This window comes from Hirsutella rhossiliensis (genome assembly GCF_020360975.1).
Source record: "Hirsutella rhossiliensis strain HR02 chromosome Unknown scaffold00015, whole genome shotgun sequence".
In the NCBI taxonomy this organism is placed as follows: Eukaryota; Fungi; Ascomycota; class Sordariomycetes; order Hypocreales; family Ophiocordycipitaceae; genus Hirsutella; species Hirsutella rhossiliensis.
In genome coordinates this window covers 1,168,005-1,188,742 of record NW_025408681.1, presented here as the reverse complement: position 1 = coordinate 1,188,742, position 20,738 = coordinate 1,168,005, and the positions used below count along the sequence as shown (strand labels likewise).

The 20,738-nt window shown below is 61.8% G+C and overlaps 6 protein-coding genes across 6 annotated transcripts; 4 read left to right on the top strand and 2 right to left on the bottom strand.

Moving 5' to 3' along the window:
• Positions 1 to 9,325: 9,325 nt before the first annotated feature.
• HRG_10324 (putative transcription factor bzip protein) lies at positions 9,326 to 10,354 on the top strand (the record flags this gene model as incomplete). The annotated part of the gene is made up of 3 exons (XM_044868795.1): positions 9,326 to 9,515; positions 9,627 to 10,171; positions 10,232 to 10,354. The coding sequence occupies 3 exons, from the start codon at positions 9,326 to 9,328 to the stop codon at positions 10,352 to 10,354; spliced, it is 858 nt and encodes a 285-aa protein (XP_044716150.1).
• Positions 10,355 to 12,330: 1,976 nt separating this feature from the next.
• On the top strand, positions 12,331 to 13,237 carry HRG_10323 (complex I intermediate-associated protein 30 (CIA30) domain-containing protein; the record flags this gene model as incomplete). Its single annotated transcript, XM_044868794.1, has 3 exons — positions 12,331 to 12,368; positions 12,430 to 12,888; positions 13,027 to 13,237. 3 exons carry the CDS (start codon positions 12,331 to 12,333, stop codon positions 13,235 to 13,237), a joined length of 708 nt encoding a protein of 235 aa, XP_044716149.1.
• Positions 13,238 to 13,821: 584 nt separating this feature from the next.
• Positions 13,822 to 15,001, top strand: HRG_10322 (uncharacterized protein; the record flags this gene model as incomplete). The annotated part of the gene is made up of 3 exons (XM_044868793.1): positions 13,822 to 14,185; positions 14,266 to 14,596; positions 14,707 to 15,001. 3 exons carry the CDS (start codon positions 13,822 to 13,824, stop codon positions 14,999 to 15,001), a joined length of 990 nt encoding a protein of 329 aa, XP_044716148.1.
• A 157-nt stretch (positions 15,002 to 15,158) lies between these two features.
• On the bottom strand, positions 15,159 to 16,303 carry HRG_10321 (fructose-1,6-bisphosphatase; the record flags this gene model as incomplete). The annotated part of the gene is made up of 3 exons (XM_044868792.1): positions 15,159 to 15,289; positions 15,355 to 16,136; positions 16,197 to 16,303. 3 exons carry the CDS (start codon positions 16,301 to 16,303, stop codon positions 15,159 to 15,161), a joined length of 1,020 nt encoding a protein of 339 aa, XP_044716147.1.
• Positions 16,304 to 17,269: 966 nt separating this feature from the next.
• Positions 17,270 to 18,035, top strand: HRG_10320 (peroxisomal biogenesis factor 11 (PEX11) domain-containing protein; the record flags this gene model as incomplete). The annotated part of the gene is made up of 2 exons (XM_044868791.1): positions 17,270 to 17,811; positions 17,873 to 18,035. 2 exons carry the CDS (start codon positions 17,270 to 17,272, stop codon positions 18,033 to 18,035), a joined length of 705 nt encoding a protein of 234 aa, XP_044716146.1.
• A 740-nt stretch (positions 18,036 to 18,775) lies between these two features.
• On the bottom strand, positions 18,776 to 20,468 carry HRG_10319 (RNA recognition motif domain-containing protein; the record flags this gene model as incomplete). Its single annotated transcript, XM_044868790.1, has 7 exons — positions 18,776 to 18,969; positions 19,027 to 19,255; positions 19,316 to 19,412; positions 19,473 to 19,549; positions 19,881 to 20,044; positions 20,233 to 20,361; positions 20,417 to 20,468. The coding sequence occupies 7 exons, from the start codon at positions 20,466 to 20,468 to the stop codon at positions 18,776 to 18,778; spliced, it is 942 nt and encodes a 313-aa protein (XP_044716145.1).
• Between the last annotated feature and the right edge of the window lie 270 nt (positions 20,469 to 20,738).

Below are 20,738 nucleotides of genomic sequence, written 5' to 3'. Positions count from 1 at the left end.
GGCGACTCCCGCACAGCGCTTGTGTACAGTACGCAGGCAGCCCTGCGGAGAGATCGTCGCCGGCTAGGGAGGAAGACGAAGGGGAAGAAGAAACAAGGCGAGGGCGGAACGGGGCCCAAAGAGGCGGAGAGTTGTCCGCTCCCTGGGGAGATGGCCCGAGAAGCAAAAAAACAGACGCCTCCTTGGTGTCTGTCTCGTGCATGCCGACATTCCGCACACTCCCCGTCCGTCACGATGTCATCTACTCCGCATGTACATACACCAAACGCTGTGTCTCTCTCCGCCATTTAATCTGTATAGATAATTAGATATCCATGCCCCGAGTGAATGTCATATCGCTGACGTACTGTACGGCAGGCAACATGCACGGCGCGGATAACATCCCAGCTTGGGGAGGTGGTTTGAAACACACCGGGGAGAAGGAAGACGATGGCATCCATCCACAGAGAGCAGCTTGCAGGCCGCGGGACCCCCACTCATTCACTCACGGGGGGGGCGTGGAATGCCGCCCTACGATGGTCCAGACTGGGCCCAGAAGAGAGAGAAGCCGCTTGCTCGACGATCCGAGCCTAAGTCCTAACTCCGTCTTGGGAGAAAGGGGCACAACACGCAAGGGGCACACACACTCTTTGCTTCCGAGTAGAATGTAGATGTAATTAGGGGATAGACAGGGCAGCGTCTTGCTCGGCCGAGAGAGTTGGCGATGCTTACCACTCCCGGACCATGAGTCGGTCCTCGCCCGTCAACACCTTCTTGTTGGCTCCCGGCCGCCCGTCCAACTCCCGCTCGCGAGCGCACGTCTTTTGCGGGGAAGGAAAGAGGGTCCGTCCGTCTCCGCCCATCCATCCGTAGCCGGCCAGACGACCATGACGACGTTGCTCCGTCTCGTCGTCGACGACTCCATCTTGACGGACTCGACCCGCCTTCACGACGCAACCTTGCAATACATGGCCTCACCAGTCGCACTCCACCAGCCACCAAGTCCCCCCCAGGTTCCCTGCGAGCCAGTCTAACTTACAAACAGGTCCTAATTATAGCCGCCGGAACGGAGCAACGCCCCGTCACTAACTAGCCAGGCCCTGCGTCGGCCGCCTCTATATCCGGCCGCCTCTGGATGGATGTATGTGGCATTTCCTTTGGCCACCGGAAAGCAAACAGAGAGGCGTCAAGCGCAAGATAATGCCTATTGCGGGCACACGGGATTCGTACATGTAGACGCGTCGGGAGGCGCAGGCAAGGTGAGTTGGGTGCTGCCTGACGGGGGTTGTCGACGAGGGGGCAGACTCAAGACACACACCACTTCGTAAACGGCCTGCATACAGTACATACCGTACTCGATACTCGGTCAAACTCATGGACCGACAGGCAGAGGGAGCCAAAGAGAAAAAAAGAAAGCAGGCAACAAAGGCAGCGTCCGCTACAGAGGCGCCCTGTTGCCCCCCCCCCCGTCACTGCAATGTGCCTACAGACGTCTGTACCGTACAGCACACAGCTATGTACCACATCCTCCATGCCTTCAGGGGTCCCCATTGTCGGTGCCTGTTCTGTCCTACATGCTCTCGTACCGAGGCAATGTGCCTTGCCGCAAACAAGTACATGCATACGGACGTATATACATGTCCCGAGGCCATCGTCACCGCGCGCTCCGTTTTGCCCGAAAGGGGAGGGGGTGCTCACCTCCGGTCTCCCGTCCGAGACCCTGTCTGCTTGCCTGTTTTCTATGACGATATAACTATCCATCTGTCTCTCTTCCTCCTGCTCTCCCTCTCCCGCCCCGACAAGGAAGAACAAGAGTTGGCAGGGGTTAAACGAGGGGGGGCGTGTGATGCATTGGCATGGATGGACGGATGGTGAGTCCGTCCCCGGACGCCCGCCAATCTGCCTGCCCACACAGGAGGATGCCCTGGACATCGACTGACAAATACACGATATGGTGTCAGTGCCCCCAATGGTTTATGTCTGCGACTGCACACGCACACGCTCCGTATCCTGCCATGTGTCTGTGTTGGTTGCCGAGGGCATGTGTGCATGTCCGGTAGTCGCCCACCGAAACACACACACATCACGACACCCTGTTTCTTCGTGAGCGACCTCGTCTTTCCTCAAACATGGGGACAAGCGAGGCCAGGTCGATGCCTGGATGGTTGGTCTTGAGCTTGAGAGAGAGAGAGAGAGAGTGTGTGTGTGTGTGTGTTGTGTGTACATACACACACGTCCTGTACTGTACAACTCGTACGACTCAGGCCCATGGATTGATTCCACATCCAAAACCCTTGCTTCTTTTCATCTTCTTTCTCGGCATGCGCTGTCGTCAAGACCGGCAACGGCACCCAGGCACACAGCACCAAGGTGAGAGAGATCCGAGATGCGACTAAAAGGGTCCCCTCAGCCTGCGCCGTCCACCCGGAAATAAAGGTAAACGGGCCCATCTCCGGCGTGCCAGCATGGCAAACAAAACAAAAACCCCCAATGCGATATACTGGATCCGTTAGGACGAGGGGGGCGTGGACCGTGTGTCATCCGGCAACGGTTCGCAGAAGAGTGACGACGATCCCGCCTCGCCCTCTCTCACTCTCTTCTCTCTTCGTGACTCTGCCGATGTCATTGATGCACGGTCCCAGCGTGACGAGGTGAAACATACCTCCGCAGTCACAGACAGGGGGGGAGGAAAGAGTCAAAGGCGGACCGTCTCTGGTGGCACGGCTTCAACGCAGGCCTTCGGAAACGGCCCCCACTGTCCGGCAATCGTCCCATCCATTCCCCATTGGCATCCCCCATTGGCATCCCCCAGAGGGACACCCCCCCTTTTCCGGCACCGCACCCTCCCCCTTTTGCTCTCGCACGACGAACCACCGGGCCAACAGCAAGCCACTTTGGCTTCGGCAGCGTGTCGGCGAGACCAGCAAAAGGGTTTGTCCACGCCCCCTCCCCTTCCCCGACTCCCTTCTCCGAGAGGCACCCAGCACCGCAGCCGCACATGCACACAACCATCCCCCCCTCAAGCCTCCAGGTTCCCAACCGCCTCGATTGGACCGACCCCCAGACACCAACCTTGGCCCGTCCCCCCCCTCCTCCCCCAGTACCGCCCGCCTTTTCGCCAGCAAAACGGCGCCTCTCCCAGCCAGAACTGGCGGTCGCTCTCGAGGCAACTGGCGGGGACTCGACAGGCACCGCATCGCGACTGGGCGCGGGGCTTGCATCGACGCAACGTGCCAGAGATGCAACCTCGATAGATTGATTGCTTGCGCGTGCCCCGACTTTTCGCTGCCACTGCAAGACATGTCCCTCTGTAAACTGTCGCGGGCCTTGGATGCATCTTCTCATCATGCTTTGCCCTCGTGGATTTCCGCCCCCCCCTTCATCTGCCGATCGGCCACTGCGGTTCCCGGTGCCGTCCCGCTGGCAGGTGCCATGTCGCCGTCGCGTCTAGTCCGACGATGACCCTCGAGGCAGACTTGGCAGACAGACGCCCGCCTTTTCCCTCCAAGGTGCCCGTACTGTATGCATGTGCTTTGTACTGCCTTGTGGTGTTGTCGGTCGGAACAGCACCTTGTACTCGTAGGCGCACGCCGAGGCCATCAAACTCAAATCTCCAACGCCCATCCACCACCAGTCGACCATGGCATTGGCAGCCATGGACTGGCCGGGCTCGCTCTCGCGCCGGCTCGCGTTGGGCCCAGCGCCGATGGATGACAGGGTCCCCCCCTACCACATGGTTCCTGTGACCCCAACCATTCCCCTCCCCTTCTCCTCATCCCCTTTTCTCGCTGCTGGCCACGCGTGTCTCCCGCCATTTTGAGTCGCCGTGATGCCGAGAAACCGATGAGCTTTCAGAGGTCCCCCTTCGCCGCGATGCCGTTCCCCGACTGGCCAAGGGCGAGGTTCGCTGCACGATACCACCCAGTCAAAGTCGCTCGTGTGCCGCTGCCCGCCCTTTACCACCCTCCGCTCCAAAGGTCGGGCTGCTTCGGGCATCCCGCTGCAGGCGCCCTTCTGGGCGAGAAAATGTGATGTGTTCGTCGTCGGCCAGCGCTGGTACCTGGCTTGGCTGGACGGCGACTGAGTGCAAAACCCGAGGTTGCGACGCGGCCAATCACGGCCGGGTGCGACAGCCAAATTTACGCCGTCGCCGACGACCGTCTGCCACGGGCGCCCGCTGCCCGTCAAATGTGCCCATGTGTCGCGGCAGCCCCTCTCCCCCTCGCCTTGACCCAATGGTGAGGATGAGTGGTGAGCAGCAACCGGGGAGCCACGCCCACCTCCCCTTCAGCCCTATCGACCGTGCCATGGCATCCCCTGCAGTTACTTAGCATCCCATCCCACTGCATGGCTTCTGCAGCAACGCCTTGCCATGGTGCTGTTTATGTCGAGGGATTGGGCCCCCCGGTCGCAGATTCGAAGATTCACTCCCCCGATCGCGTCCTCGTCGCCGCTGCCGTGCGTCGTGCCGTTCGGCGACGCCGACTGGTAGGAAATATTATAGATACCGCTGCGTATGTGTGGTCATATGCATGCATTTTCCTTGTCGATGGATGCGGCAACAAAGTGCTCCGAGCTGGCAAATACGCTCATGCTCGTGGACAGTAGCATGCGGCGCACGCTGGATCCGGGACTCGCTGGACAAGGCCAGCACATGTGCGAATGATGAGCCCTCGAGGTCCGAGGAGAGTGCATTGTGCCCAGTACAGTATGTACGGCACGGAGCATCGTGTGGTGCCTTGTCCGTCAATCTGCATTTACCATGTCTCAGTTGGGTACCGCAACTCGTGCGCGCCTGGACTAGCCCAGCCTTATGAGCTGGCCGTCTCTGGGCCCAAAATAGGCCTACGGTGCGTGCAAGCCGCCTCTCGAGTCCCCGAAGGTGAAGGGGAGAGAGGTCTCGAGGCCAGGCCGTGTGCCCGGGGTTTGGGCCCGCTCGCTGGTGAGGAGCCACGGCAATGGCTCTGCGCTGCATGTCGCCATACTGTATTCCATGTCTGCGGTCGGAGGCGTTGCAGCTGCACAGTACGGTAGCCCTGAAGGGGGGTGAATTGCGTCTGCGGCGTCTTGCGTGCGTGTGCCTTGAAAAGATGGCAGCGGACGGGGAGATGAGGGGAAAAAGGAAAAGAGGCGTGTCCGCAGTGGTGCTGGGACCATGCCCTCTTGGGCCCAAGGGACCTCGGTGCAGGTTGCGGGTACTTGGGCACGTGAGCGGAGCGGGCGGATTTAGTCCAGATTCCAGTTCCGCGCACAAAGAAATCCTTGGTCTCGACGCCGGCCTCCCACTTTGGAGCATGCAATCTCGAGCCTCAGCTGGGGAGCTTCCGTTCCCGCGATCCCGGTCTGTGTGGCCGGCCGACGTGGGTGCGAAATCAAGCGTCACTGTGGCTGGGCTTGCAGCCCATATTGGACCTCTCCCGCTGGCCGTTGGACGGTGCCCTCCGGGGGCTCGTATTTGGGCACGTGGTGACGATGGCCTCTGCAAGGGCGGACGGAGCGCGGTCCCGTGTGGGCTCGCCTTTGGCCCCCATCTCGACCCTCTAGCTCGGAGTGTTTCAGTGCCTTTGTCTCCGACGTTTGCTAGAAAGTGGCCGACTAGGGTCCATGGGCAGTCGAATCAAGCCCGCTTCCACCAGGGTGGCAGAGCCAAGCTCCGGCACACAGGGTATAGCTGCTCGTCCAGGAGGCGTGAGAACCTTAATTCCCCAAACATGCTCTACTGCTGAATAACGGCAGCAAGGCTGAATCGAAACCACCCCCGTTGGCATCGCGACCGGCCCGTCTGTCTCCCTCGCAGGAGAAGAAGGGCAGAGCAGAGGAGAGCAGAGGAGGGCAGAGGAGAGTAGAGGAGAGCGAGGTTGCTTGCGGTGGCCGACGCCTCTGGCCAGCGGATGGCCCAGCCGTCTCTGCCTGCCGCCCGCGGGATCAATATGTAGACCGTCGGACCCGACCCACCTGTGGCGTAGCCGGGTTTCCGCGACACACTGAAGACTCGATGGATGGGCAGGGGGGTTGAAGAAGGGGGCGGGGGTGAGTCTTGTGATGCGGCTGGGCCATTGGAGCACGCTACAGTCCGTCCTCGCAGTCTCGTCCGAAACGTGAACCGACGTCGACTCTTGCACAAAAGGACGAGGGCATTCGGTGGGGATTGAGTCTCACGCGTTTGCAGCCACGGAGCCTTTACCTGCCAACCTTGGGTAGAGGCTGCCTGGCCTGCGACGGTGGGTGGCACCATGCTTCACGACAGGCTCCCACGTTGCCTGGTCCGTCTGTACTCGGCTACCTGGCTCGCTCGGACGAGCAAACACACGGCACGGCACGGCCACCGGACTTTGTTGAATCAACTAGTGCCCTTGCCGGCCGCAGGTGTTCGGGGAAGACAAGGTTTCGTGGATCCACCAATGGGCGCTCGTCGCTCGACGATCCGGCCGGCAGCGGCCCCTTGGGGAAGCAGAAGCAGAAGCAGGAAAACAAGATGCAACGGCGGCGGGCAAGCCCTTCGGAACAGGTGCGACGCTGTGGTTCGGCTGTCGCTCCACCACTCGTGCTCATCAGCAACTCTCGCTCACTCACGCCGCGGTCCTGCTGCCTGCATGGCAATCAATCAATCGATTGCATCATGGTTCGATTGTCGCTCTCGCTGGAGTGCGCGGTGCATGCTACAGTACTCGGCACGGCAAAACCTCGCGGTGCTCCTCCAAACTCCGCACAGCACATTGCGGAGGTCCAAGACTGCAACCGCAACATGCACGCAGGAGCCTGCATCTGCACATGTCGTCCGTCGAGGGAGAAGACAAACGACGCGGCGGGTCCCTGGTGTCGCCGCTCGTCGGCTTCCCCCAGGCCCCAGGCATGTCGTCGGGGACGTGGCCGGCTCGGAGCGGCGGCCAAATGCGTTTTCTCACGAAGCAGAGCTTCAATGGCAGCAACCGTCCGCCTCGGTTGGTGGCACAAGGGGCTAAGACGAAAAGCAAGGCCCCACGAGCGGCTGTCCGGACCGAACCCTGAAAGTTGATAGGGCTGAGGGAGCAACTGAGAGATTCCAGGCCCGGGTCCAGCGGACTACTGGCTGCAACGAGGCCAGCAAAGCAGGATGCGATGGGTCCGGAGCTGAGGATGCCGGTGGACCTCGTCTCCCCCATGGACCTCTGGCAGGGGACCCTTTGTCGAGAGGCGCACCAAAAGGCCCCTTTGCACTGGACAGGCGACGTGTGTCTTTCCAATTCCGGCATGGCAGTGCGCCTGCACCAAGGCCTCGACGGGCGGCGGCTCGAGTCCGGTAGCCGCGTCGAGGGCTGCACAGCTGGCGCTAGAAGGACCAAAGAGGACGCGTCGAGGCTAAGACAGGTGGCGGGCGCAAGGACAGCCGACGTCCAAGGCAGACTCCAGACGCGCGCAGGGCGTTGGAAGCAGCCGCGTGGCGGCGGCTTGCTAAGGGCGACGGGCCAAAAATAGCCACCCTGACAAAGCACGTGCAGGCATTTCGGACTGGGCTGGGGGGGAAGGGCCGCCCCAGCTCAATTCCCAGGCGAGAAGCCGACCAGGAAAAGAGAGGGGCGTGTCTCTGCCGTCTGGTTGGCCGCTCGCCGATCCAGTGGCGATCACTCGTGCGCCCCTGCTTGCCTTAGCCCAAAGTCTGTTGACGCGAGAACGGCGACGACGAGAAGGCAGTCCGCTCCACTCGCGGTCGGTCCATGGCCCAGCGGCGGTGCTTGGCCCGTCGTCATCGTGGCCGACAAGACTCACAACTCACAGTCGTCGCCCTCCCTCCACGACCGACGCCATGCACACGGAACCGGGGTCTACGGCGTGCCGGGCGCCGGATTCCCAGCTAGCCGGGGTCCTCGAGCCCGCGGATCCTGCGCTAATGACGAGCGAGCGAGCGAGCCCTACCAAAGTAGCCACTACTCCGTCCACGCTCCGCCCTTTCGCAGCCCGGCCCATGTACCGCCTTGTCCAGGTACATGCCTCGATGCTGTCGTGGCTGGCTCCCAGAGCTGGCGCGGCGCTCAAACAGCCGTCGGCGCTGGCCACGGCGACGACGCTCACGGGCGCTACGCGACGGGGGGGGGGCCATCTGGCCGTCACGGGCGGACCGTGGAATGGGCTTCCATGGCATGCCCGGTGGGCTGCCTCAACGTGTCTTGTCGAACCGGCGAGGATGGCTGGGCAGACGGTCGAGCTTGAAACCGCAGACGCAGGAATCGTTCGAGAAGCAGCAGCGGCAGCACCCTGGGGGCGCCGACCTGGCTGCTGGGACTTGTCCAGACGCAGCACGGGGCAATGCCACCCCGGATGCTTTGGACTTGGGGGCCAGCTGCTGCGTCACGGCCCCGGAGTAGCACCATGCCGTCCAAGCAGCCCTACGACGACACGACGGCCAAGCGTCCCCTTCTGCGAGAACCATTTTAGAGTCGCGGGATGAGCAGCTAACCCCCCAGGTGCAGAGACGCGATGCGACTGACCGGGGCGGAGGGCAGACTTGGGAGCAAAATTAGCCCTCATTTCTCGCCGGCCGGGATATGGAGCCGCTACCAAGGCCCTCGTCGTACCCGGTACCGAGTACGGTCGACCAATACTCGGAGCACCGCCTGAGCGAATCGAAGCGACCACGCCTCCACACACTCGCACGCACGCCCTACACACGCCCTACACACGCCCTACACACGCCCTACACACGCCCTCCTGTTCCGTCTCCTCCCCCACGGCGGGCTGGCCCATGATGTGTCCACCCCCCCACACTCCGTCCCGAGCCTTTTTTCGTCGGCCCCACCCCTGCCTGGCACTTGGAGTCCCAAGTTAGGACAGCAGCAGATCGTCCTGGCCTGGGCGAGAGAGCGCGCCTTGATGGGAGCGAGTGCGAGCTGTGTGACCCCGCTGCTGTGAAACGCTACCACTGTGCTCCGTCTCTTCGTGGGTACTTTGTACGTGCACGCTGTACATTACATGCCAGCCCTGCCATGGGGCTCGAGTCCGGGGGGGCTTGCCAGACGCCCTCTCTCCTGGCCGGTAATGTTGTCACTCGAGATACTTATATATTCAGCTTCCCTCCTGCGACGGACTGCCGAGCTAGCCTGCCTCCTTTCCATTGTCCCCGTCACTGTCAACTCTGACTCTCGTGGTTTGAAGCTCATCCCAAGGCCAGCCTGTTGCAACGACAAAGCTTGTACATCATCGCCTTCATCTTACACCAGAAGCCGAGCAGCTCTTGCTCACCCAACACATTGCACATACGACGACTGCTAGCTTCATCGCAGAGTGCTGTGAGGAGCTTCCAACGCTTTCGTCCCCTCCCCCCCCTCTCTCTCCAGTCCCTCCCTTCCTTCTCCTCGCCTCCACCTTCACAATGTCCATGTTTGCCATGCCGCAACACCACTACAGCTACGGTGCGCCGCCCGCACCCACGCGGCATTATTCCACACACGGAACCAGCAGTGCCTTCAGCAGTTCGGCTCACCCCGACGAGGATTGGACCAAGATCTCAGACCTTGCCGAGCGCCGAAGGATACAGAACCGCATTGCCCAGCGCAACTACCGTACGTTCTTTTGCCTCGTCCTCTCCTCAGGGCCCCGTCCCCCCTAAATTGGCTCGCCGCGGGAGGGCATGGTGGTCGGACCAGAGCGCTAACGTGCACGGCTTTTTCCAGGGAAAAAGCTCAAGCGACGCTTGGAAGACCTCGAGCGCCGTGCCGGCTCCTCGGATGAGGCGGAGCCCGAGAAGAAGCCCAGCCCCAGCAAAAGCAACAAGCGTCAGGCCTCGGCCACGGCCAAGGTGCAAAAGCCTCAGCCTGCACCGGCGAAGCCTCTGTCGCAGGGCCAGTTTACGCCGCCCATGGATCACGCCGACGATCTTGTCTTCAGCACGCCCGCCTACGATGACCGCGAGCGCTCTCACACGCCGCCCATGTTCCAATACCCGGCCTACCCGGCCCCGGATGAGCTGCTGCTGGACCCGTACGGCTCGACACAGCCTTACCCCACCATGTCTGCCGGCACCGCCGACCCCTATCCCAACTACCTGACGGCAACGTCGACTATGCCGGCAACTCTGCCTTCCATGACGCAGTTTAGCGACGCCATGAAGCGGGAGTCGTTTACTAGCGACGACGGCATGGGCTCGTACCTCAACTACAGCTTTGTGCCCGGCGTCGACATGGGCGTGCCAAGCCCCTACGACCCATCCAACCCTCATGTGAGTTTTGCGACGCTCGGCCGGCGCCGCCGAGACCTGTCTTGCTGACGTGCGGACCAGACACCACCGCTGTCGCATTCATTTGACCACTCGGCGTCGTGCTCAGAGACAGGTTATGAGTACCCGACGACACCCTTGTCAATGCCCGGGTCGCCCGGCATGCTTCAGCAACATCCGCAATGACCTCGGCGGCAGGCCACTGTGTTTGTACCGAAACTGAAATGAGCGACGTCACACGCCATGGCAGTGCATCGCTCTTTTTTTCTCCTTCCCGCACCCTCTCCACACACATATCCCGTATATACACACGTGCCCTTTTCTTCGCCGTCTGATGGTGTGCGCGAGCGGGACGCGTTGGACATTGGGGAGAAAGTGCATGCAGGGCGGGACGAGGCAACGAAAACTTGGCGTCGGTTGGTTGGGAGTGGCCCGAGGCTTGAGACATTGGTCTTCAGTGGACTGGGTCGTGGCGCATGAGAGATGAAACGAGATTTTTTTGGTTTATTGATGAAGCATTGCACGGCGACTTGACAGGGCCCTTACCGTCACTTGGTATATATATCTATATCTATATCTTTGGATATTACAACTATTTTCAAACAAAACCACAGGGGCGAGACTTTGGTGGTGGCGAGAGGCCGAACTGACACTATGATGCGCCGCCACGGGGTGTGTGTAGATGTACGACGCAGTAGATGCAGCCCCGGGATGTTCGCCCATGGTTGAGGGCGGCCTGTTGATTGTTGGAAAAAGAGGTCCTGGAGTAATTATGATGTGTACGATTTTTTTTCTATTCGTATGAGCCCGGTTTGAGACACATGGCATGGCGGGTGGAAGTCGAGGTCCAACGATGAAAGTGCCTGCCGCCCGGGCGGGCGCGGGAGTCCATGTACTCTCTGCTCGGCGAGCATGTGCGTGCTCGAGCATCTTGATTGTCCTAGGACGAATACGAAGTAGGTATTTCCCCAACGTTAGTGCTTTACGGGTGCTTTACGGACACGACGGCACGGGCAGCGGTTCAGAGCACGAATACAGACACAGCTTGGGCACACAGGATTGGCGGCCTCGCTCGTTGGAGGAAGAAGGGGACGCCACGGGAAGAAATGTACATACAGGCAGGCAAGGCAAGCGAACAAGAAAAGGAGGGGGGTGGGCTGGCAGGTAAACAAGAGCCGGCTGGGCGGGCTGCTGCAGACGTCCTCAGCCCGGCCCAGGCCCAAGCCAGTCCCAAGCCAGTCCCAGCTCTTTAAAAAAAGGAGAGACAGAGTGGCAGACCAGCCCAGGTCGGCGAGCATCACAAGGGGCCCGGGGAGGGGGGAGGGCACCACCACCCTGGACCTGGACCTGCAACCCGGCCCCCTCTGCCTGGCCGTCTGCCTGATTGCCTGCCTGGTAATTAGGCGGATGCGCTTCGGGACCGAGAGGACGCCATGGTGATGGAGATGGTGATGGAGATGGTGATAGGGCCAAGTCCGAAAGGGTGCGTCGACGTCGTTGTGCTTGGCGGCTGCCTGCCGTCTGCCTTTTGCCTGCTGTACGCCGTTATACTTGGTGCCTACATACAATAGGTAGACCCCCGTCCATGCATCCGAGAAATGCCCGTCGTTTCCCCCTTTTCGGGGGGCCAGTTTATTCAGTCACCCGGACCAGGGCGAGTGCAAAGATGCGGCTAAGAGTTGGAGGGTTGGCGATCTTTGTCTCGGGAGGCTCGGGCGTCGTCGTTGAGTGATGAGGGGGTCGGAGGGATCGAAGACGAGAGGCAGAAGGGTGCGCGAGCGGGTCTCTCGAGAGTCTGCCTCTGCTCGGTGTGAGTCATCCGTGTTGAGGGTGCCTGGCCCGGTAACGTCGGTGCGGCCTCTTCCCGTATTGTCAGTCCGCAATGGTCCTTTGCATCGTGGTTCCTCTGCTGTGAACTTTGAAGAGAGCGTGCGCAGACGGAGGGACATGCATTTACCGAGGGCTATGCACTGATCGCTGGCGGGCCCCGATAGAACTCGGCCCCCTCGGGCTAGCGCATCGGATCGGATCGGGGCTTTGTTCGGCCATGCCACGAAAGCTCTCGGTGAGGCTCAGCCCGAAGCGCAACAACCCCCAGCCGGACGTCACACAGCCCTGCACCGCCCACCATCCGCTGCAGACACGGCAGGCATCCATCGAACATGATTGACGACATTGTCTACCTCTACGGCGGCGACCAGTGAGCATCCCCCCCTCCGAGCCCGCCATAAGCCGGTCAGCATTGACGCCGTCCCGGCCAGGCCCTGGGACTCGCGCCGCTGGACAGCCTCGGACGACCGGGTCCGCGGCGGCGCGAGCACCTCCCACCTGACCGTCTCGCCCCGCCGGCCCACGGCGCGCTTCCACGGCCACCTCGACACCCAGACACTCGGCGGCGCCGGCTTCGCCTCGCAGCGCACCCGCGGCGCCCTGGCCCTCGACCTGCGCGCCTACGACGGCGTCGTCGTCTCCATCGCCGGGCCCGCCGCCGCCGACGGCAAGCGCTACGCCCTGACCCTCAAGGACTCGCTCGAGCCGCCCCGCCGCGACGGCCGCGACCGCGCCGGCGTCAGCTGGGAGGCCGACTTTGTGGCTGACCGGCCGCGCGATGTCAAGCTTGTGTGGAGCGACTTCAAGCCGACGTACAGGGGGAGGCCCAAGGAGGATGCTGAGCCGTTGGACTTGGCGGGTATCAAGCGGGTTGGACTGATGATGAGGAGGTGAGTACCTACTCCTTCTGCCCCGGGCATCATCATCCGCTTTGCACTCGCGATATGCGGGCTCCGAATCTTGCAAATTTTACAAGGCGACGGCTAACCAAGGGGGATATCTGTTTGTTTTCCTGTGCTTGGGAGCAGCTTCTTTGGCCAACAGGAGGGAGACTTCTCCCTCGAGCTTCACGCCATCGCAGCGTGGAAGAGGCGTCCTGCCGCCTCCGCGACGGAGTTAAGTGGACCCGCGGAAGACACGGAGGATGACGAGGAAGAGGATATCAAGGCCGGTGCTGAGTCCCCGCCCCGTCAGGCGAGGCGCTCGCGGTGGAGGAGCTTGTTTTGCGGCATGCTGTGATGGAGAGCTCGGGGCCTGTACATGCGTGCCCATGTAGTCACGGATAAAAGCTGCGTCAAATTATGGAACGCAGACAGAGGACGCAATCAACTCGAGACAGCGCCCCTGCTAAAGAGGAGGTTGCGTGATGGCGCGGACTATGCAAGTGCTGCCCCCGTAATAGCCTTGTCCTCTCTGTCCCGCCAGTCCAGATGTCGGCGCTCGGAGCGGAGCGGCCCGCCCGACCCCGATCGATGCCGTCACTCGGCCCCACACGCCGGCATGGTTTTGGCACCGCGATGGCGTCACGACTTGGACGTGGCCATCAGACGCAAGGCCGGGGCCCTTTATTCTCGTCGATGTCCCCCGCTGTTGCTGCTTTCACCAGCCATCCTGAGGACATGCGGGGCCCTTTTTCTAGCACACATGCTTGCCATCATTCCCTCACGCGCACGCCAATTGGACATGTGCGATTTGTAGCTCGCGGTCTGGCTCGGCCGAGTGTCTTGAAAGGGTGAGCTTCCCCCGGACGCCGACTCCCCACCCACTCATCCCACAGCATCATCACCTTCACCTCCATCACCACCACCACCGCCACCACCACCATGGCATCCCTGCTACACCCGCTGCTACGCCTCACCAACTTCCGCTCCCCGCTGCTGCGCGTCCTGGTCCCCTCCGTCGCCGCCGCCTTCGCCCTGCAGGCCGCCGCGGCCGCGCCCTCGGTCCTGGGCCAGACGGAGCGCTTCTACGACATATCCGGCTCGGCCACCGTGCTCGCCGTCGGCGCCCTCAGCCTGTACCTGCCGGCCCTGCGCGCCCGCGCCGCCGGCCAAATCACCCGCCTGCCGAGCCTGCTGGCGGCCCTGCGCCCGGGGGGCGGTGCTGCGGCGGGTGAGGCCGCCGCCGCCGCGTTGAACTGGAGGCAGGTGGTCGTCACGGGCATGGCCATGATTTGGACGCTTCGACGTGAGATGAACTCCCCCCCGGCTGCATCAAACAGGTGTAAGAATGGGAGTGAAGCCGAGCTAACTCGGTCGTCGTCTCAGTCGGCTCCTACCTCTTCCGCCGCGTCCTCTCCGACGGCAGCGACTCGCGCTTCGACAAGTTCCGCACCCGGCCCCTCGCCTTTGCCGGCTGCTTCATGGCCCAGGCCGTCTGGGTCTCGCTCATGCTGGCCCCCGTCTTGGCCCTCAACGCCGCCCCGGCCGCCGCCCTGCCCGCCGGCCTGGGCGTCGCCGACGTCCTCGGCATCGGCCTGTGGGTCGCCGGCCTGGGCTTCGAGGCCACCGCGGATGCGCAGAAGAGCAAGTGGGCACGCGAGAAGCGCCTCAAGCTGCACGACGAGGATTTCCTGACGAGCGGGCTCTTTGGCGTCAGGTATGTCTTTCGCCGCACCCCCGGCCTCTGACCTTCACTTGTTCTCATCCCTTTCTCGAGACGGGGTAAAGGGGGAAATGATACGCAGCTAACCCGTCGATCCTCGCCAGCCGCTTCCCGCACTACTTTGGTGAAATCACCCTGTGGACCGGGCTGGCTACCGTTGCCGCCGCCGCCCTCGCGCGTGGCCCCGTCCAGCTCGGCCTCGGCCTGGGTGGCGGTCTTGCCGGCGTGCTGACCACGACGGCCCTCTCGTTTGCCAGCCCGGCCTTTTCCGCCTTCTTGCTCACAAAGGTGTCGGGCATCCCCCTGAGCGAGGGCAAGTACGACAAGCGCTACGGGGGCCGCAAGGACTACGAGGAGTGGAAGCGCAACACGCCCCGGCTGGTGCCCAAGCTGTGGTGATGCTGCACGTGGATTGGGGAGGCATGTATCATGCGCTGTTTGACTTATAATGGTTTGGTACATGACTAAAGTCGGTTACGCCGGGCAAGCCCGCAGGGGTGCAGCCGTTGAATCCAAGCTTGTGTGTATTTTCGACCACCTCGCGTGAGGTAAGAGATTATTTATGGAACTGCTTCACCTTTTCCACCTCGTCGTAGCTACCCATGAAGATGCCGGAACGGTCGTGGATGTGTTCCGGTTGAACCTCGAGCATCCTCCTCATTTTGCTGTCGACTGCCTGACCGCCGGCTGCGGGATAACGTGGTTAGCAGAGGCGATGGTCAAAGGAGACGCGTCAGGAGCACGAGGCTCACCATTCTCAAACACCATGGCCATGGGGGCGCACTCGTAGAGAATGCGCAGCTTGCCCTTGGGGCTCTTCTTGTCGGCCGGGTAGGCAAAGATGCCGCCGTAGAGCAGGGTGCGGTAGGCGTCGGCGACCATGCTGCCAATGTAGCGCGAGCTGTAGGGCTTGCCGTCGGGCTGGGCCAGCTTGAGCGAGTTGAAGTAGTCGACGGTGGGCTGCTCCCAGTAGAGCGAGTTGCCCTCGTTGACCGAGTAGATGGCGCGCGAGCGGGGCAGACGCATGTTCGGGTGGGTGAGGATGAACTCGCCGATGCCGTTGTCGAGGGTGAAGCCGTTGACGGAGCTGTCCTTCATGGTGAGGACGAGCTGGGCCGAGGCGCCGTACATGGTGAAGCCGGCGGCGACGAGCTCGGTGCCGGGCTTGAGGATGTCGTCGTGCGTGCCCTCGGAGCCCTCGGGCAGCTTGTGGACGGCGAAGATGGTGCCGACGGAGACGCCGGCGTCGAGGTTGGACGAGCCGTCGATGGGGTCGCAGGCGACGGCGTAGCGGGCGCCCGAGGCGTTGCTGAAGAAGACGACGTCGTCCTCCTCCTCGGACACGAGCAGGGCGCACTTGCCGCAGGAGCGCATGGCGGCGATGAAGAGGTCGTTTGAGATGACGTCGAGCTTCTTCTGGTCGTCGCCGGTGCTGTTGGAGGAGCCGGCGAGGCCCGTCAGGTTGACGAGGGAGGCGCGGCGGATGTAGTAGGCGATGGACTTGAAGGAGAACTGCAGGGCGTGGCAGAGGAGGCTGCCGAGGCGTCAGCAGAGCTTCGAGCCTCGGCCGGAGGGGGGAGGGGGGGAAGCGCACGTAAAGTCACCGGTGGCCTCCTTGTGCTTGGTCTGCTCCTCGTTGAGGAAGCGCGTGAGGGTGACGATCTGGGTGTTGACCCTCTCGCCGTTGCCGTTTTGGTCCATGGCCAAGGTGGCTGCTCAGGTCCGGTCTTGCAGGTGTTTCTATCTCCTCGTGTTGTTGTTGTCAATTGTCTGGACGGGCCAGTGGCCTGGCTCGGCAACAATCGGGAGAGGCAGAGGAGGTCTGTCGGTGTCTGGTGGCAGTCGCGGGGTTCGCGCGGATGGATGGTAGAGGCTGCGAGAGGTGACGTCGTGAGGATTGAGAATGGAGAGCCGACCAAGAACCGACCAAGAACAGAAAAGGAGCGGATACACAAGGGCAATATAGGCTCGGGGGTGTCGGCCAGCATAGCGCCGCGCCGCCGCCGCTCACGATGGCTCTCCGACCCCTCCGACGTTACTAACCTACCTACGGTAATTACCCCTCGTGCCGGAACGGCTATCCAAGGCTCGGCCGTGCCATCCCGAGCTACAGCAAGAGGATTTCCCGGGACCGAGCTGTCCCGACGGGCGTCCACGTGCCCGAATGCAGCCCGTGCCAAGTCCCGTGACCCTTCGTGCATGTACCGCACAAGTACTGTACATCCATCAATCCATCCCAAGTTAGCAGGTTCACCAGCGTCTCCGTTCCGGGCCATTGTTCCGCTCCGAGCCCCTTCATATGGCACGCCGCATTGCTTCCAATTATACTGCCCGGCGGCCGTAGCCCAATCCGGAAAAGCCGCGACCGACGCCTCCCCGAACCTCGGCATGTGCTCGACACGCCGACGACAATCTCTCCCCACTCTCCAACAAACACACCCTCTCTCCCTCTCTTCGCCCAGCAGCCGACATCATCGCACCTCGCTCTCAAGCCCCAGCGATCCCCCAGTCCGCTTCACCCTCCCCGCCCCGCCGTGACGCCCGATAGCCCAGAAGCAACAAAACGAAGACCGAGATAGGCGCATGCAACGAGGTGCAATAGAACCCAAGGCATCTTTCCCATCAACTACACCAGATACCTCGTGACACATAAAACCACTCCAAAAAATGGTCGCAGACACCCTCGTCTACCACCCCTCGGTGGCCCAGTACCTGCGCTACGTCGCCACCACCGTCGGCCGCGACAAGCTCCTCCGCGCCATCCAGTACTTTGCCCGCTTCTACGCCTGGTACCTGCTGCGCACAAACGGCACCCCGGCCCAGATGGCCCCCTGGAACGTCCTCAAGCGCCAGCTCGGCCTCACCCGCAAGATCCTCCGCGTCGGCAAGCCCGTCGAGCACCTCAAGGCCGCCGCCGTCGCCGCCGACGCAAAGTCCACCCCGGCCTTGCTGCGCTACGCCTCCGTCGGCCGCCAGCTCGGCTATGCCGGCTATCTCACCTTTGATGCCCTCGCCCTGCCCGATGCCATGGGCGTGCGCAAGTGGCACCGTGCCGCCGACGCTCAGCGGCACGCCTACCGCTTCTGGGCCGTCGGCATCATCTTCAGCGTTGCGGCCCAGCTCTACACCCTCCGCCAGCTCAAGCGCAGAGAGGCCGCCATCGACCGCAAGGACGGCGAGGGCGTCGTCGAGAGCAAGCGCATTAAAATGTCAGTCCCCCAATCCCCGGGTTTTATGCCCGCGTCTACACGCACACTAACACGCCTTCAGGGAGAGATCCGTCAGCCGCCTCCAGCTGCTCTGCGACCTCTGCGACCTCGCCGTCCCCACCTCGGCCCTCGGCTGGGCCGGCTTCGACGATGGCTTCGTCGGCCTGGCCGGCACCCTCAGCAGCGTCATCGGCATGTACACCCAATGGAAAAAGTCGGCCTGAGGAATCAATACAGAGAGCGCTCCTTGTCAGCCGCTCTTTTGCACACATGGACTGCATGGAATCTTTGCTGCCAAGGTAGTGGCAAATTTTGACGTGGCGATGAGCAGTTGGAGTCTTCTTCCTTCCTTCTCGTCAGTATTTTCTTGCGTTTGTATAACAAGGCCGATATCGAGTAGCGTGCAATCAGTGTCGACTTTTCACCACTGGGGATCTCATACAAAGCCATTTACTTTAAATCGACTCGTATTCACGAGCCACCAGGTACACTGGACCGGGCACGAGAGAAAAGGCAAAGACGGCTAGAGATGGAGACGTAGCAGGCATTCTGATGATGGTACACTCGATCTTTTCTTCGTTGCTTCCCTTCCACTTCTACCGGCCTAGCGTCGGCCGCCTTTTCGTCGTGGGTGTCGCACAAGCTTTCCCCTCTCCGCCTCACACCGTCAGCTTTCTTGTTTTCCCTGCCCATTCGGGCGACCCACATGCGCCATGCGCCTATCGTTCTGCAAGCCCTCTCCATCCAGCCTCCTCTCCTTACCTCTCAACCGATAACAAGAACATGGATATGAAAAAGGTTCTCAGGCGAGACCGAAAGCGAAAGCGAAAGGCGACTCTGTCTCATGCTTTGTTGACGATGACGGGTTGAGGCGCGGCTCGCGTGGCGATATCTGTCACCTCAAATTAGCAACGTTCCTCGAGACATGCGACAATCCGTGACAACGGAGCTGGGAAGGAAGGACTCACCAGTAGCGTCCGCCTCGCTCGTAGTCACGCGCATACCCTTCCCGCGGTGGGTATGTGGGCTCCCGCGGCGGAAAGTCCCTTGGCTGTCGGTCGTACGGGCGGCCATTAGCATAAGGGTTCGGCGGAGGAGGTGGGTAATCGCGGTGGTACGGATCGTCGTAGCGCCCACCACCACGTGGCGGAGGGTAGTCTTCCACCGGGCGACGTGGGGGAGATCGGTAGCGAGTTCGGTCGTCGTAGTACTCGCGTCGAGGGCTTCGGTCGCGATATCCGTACGGCCCACCTTCTCGGCGAGGGCTGTATCCGCCGCCACCGCCGCCGCCGCCGCCGCCGCCGCCACTGCCACTCCCGCCACCCATGCCGCTGCCGCCACGGGGAGGTGCACGGCGATCATACTCCTCAAACGGAGGCATGTGCGGGCGGCGTCCGGGGGAGCGGGAGCGGCCGCGTTCCCGGGGAGGGAAGTCAGGTTGGGTCTAGAGTCCACGCGGTTAGGGATACACGTTCGTAGACAATGCCAGAGGGCGTTGACTCACATCTGCCACGCATTGGACGCGATTTCCCTTGAACTCTCGGCCATCAAGCTTCTCTACGGCGGTGCGCAGGTCCGCTGCGGTCTCAAATTCCACAAAACTGAAGTACTGGTCAGCCAGACTGTTTTGTCGTAAATCAAACACACGCCAAGGGGCTTACCCTCTGCCGTTAGATTCGCGACCGGTCTCGGAGTACACGACGTCCAGGCTGGACTGACGCGCAAAGTCTTTAAGGTCCTATTTCCAGTATCCACGTAAGTTGGTGTCCCCAGGAGCGAAGTGCTTGGCGAGCATGCTGAGGGAAAGTCCACGAGTCCGCCAGACCTGCCTGCATCCATCAGGGCAAGAGTACCAAGAGGAGCTGGCGTGGGTGGTGTTGACCAAGGGAATCGCCGGGGAGGGTGCCGTGGTGTGTCCAGTCCAAATATAGAAATAAGAAAGATGACATTCAAGTGAAGCAGGGCTCCAAGCGCGGCCGGGCAGGTAGCTCCTCCAGGGGATGGTGGTGGTGATGGGAAGAGAGGGATCCATGGAGTCCTGGGACGAGAAACGGGAAGATTGCACAGACCTGCCAACTGGTATCGCTCGGGAGTCCGGTGATCTGCATCCGGTGAGGAGTTCGACGCGGTCTCGGAGGCGCGCGCTCGTGGTTACCAAATCCGCCGCCCTCGCGGTTACGGGACCCACGAGCAAACTGGACCGTCAGGCGCTCTCCCATGAAGTCGGAACCGTCTATCGCAGGGCCAAGTCAGCCAATCAGGTTCCAGCGCAGAGGAGCGCTCGGGTCGTGCTCTCGGGAAGGTTCTGGTGTTACGTACGGAAAGCTGCGAAACCATGAAAGGGCAAGGCGCCAAAAGGTCAGCATGGTCCGGAAAAAAAGGGATTCCCGTGGTCGTCCCGCGGCCGGAAGATCGACGTACCGGGAACTACATCTCGGGCATCCATGGGATCTTTGTACTCGATGAAGCCAAAGCCGTTCATCAGCTTGACCTCGGTGATCTCTCCGGTGCCATGGGTCGCGAAGTGAGCCTCAACGTCGCCCTTGGTAGCTGCAGGTAACGCGTCAGTGGTGGCCAACGGGAGGTTGGGAGGCGGGGGATGGACCATTTCGCGGGAGGTTGCCCAAGTAAAGCCTGGTGGCCGAAACCTCGGTCATGACGCCGGCTGCGGGCGGGAGAATCCGCGGGCGGGTTCGAAACCTTACGATGCCTCTCTGGCGAAAGACGCTGGAGTCGAGGGTGCGCTCTGGAGTCCAAGGCTGGGTCGCAAAGGAAAGCAGGCCAGGGTGCTGCTGGTGACGAATTTGAGCCTGGGGCTTTCTCGGTGAGAGAAGAAAAAAAATGGGGTGCGAGGGGAGCCTAAACTAAGCCTTGCATCCGATGAGTGGGGCGGTCAGAGGCGGCAGAAATTCCCGAAAGGGCATGGT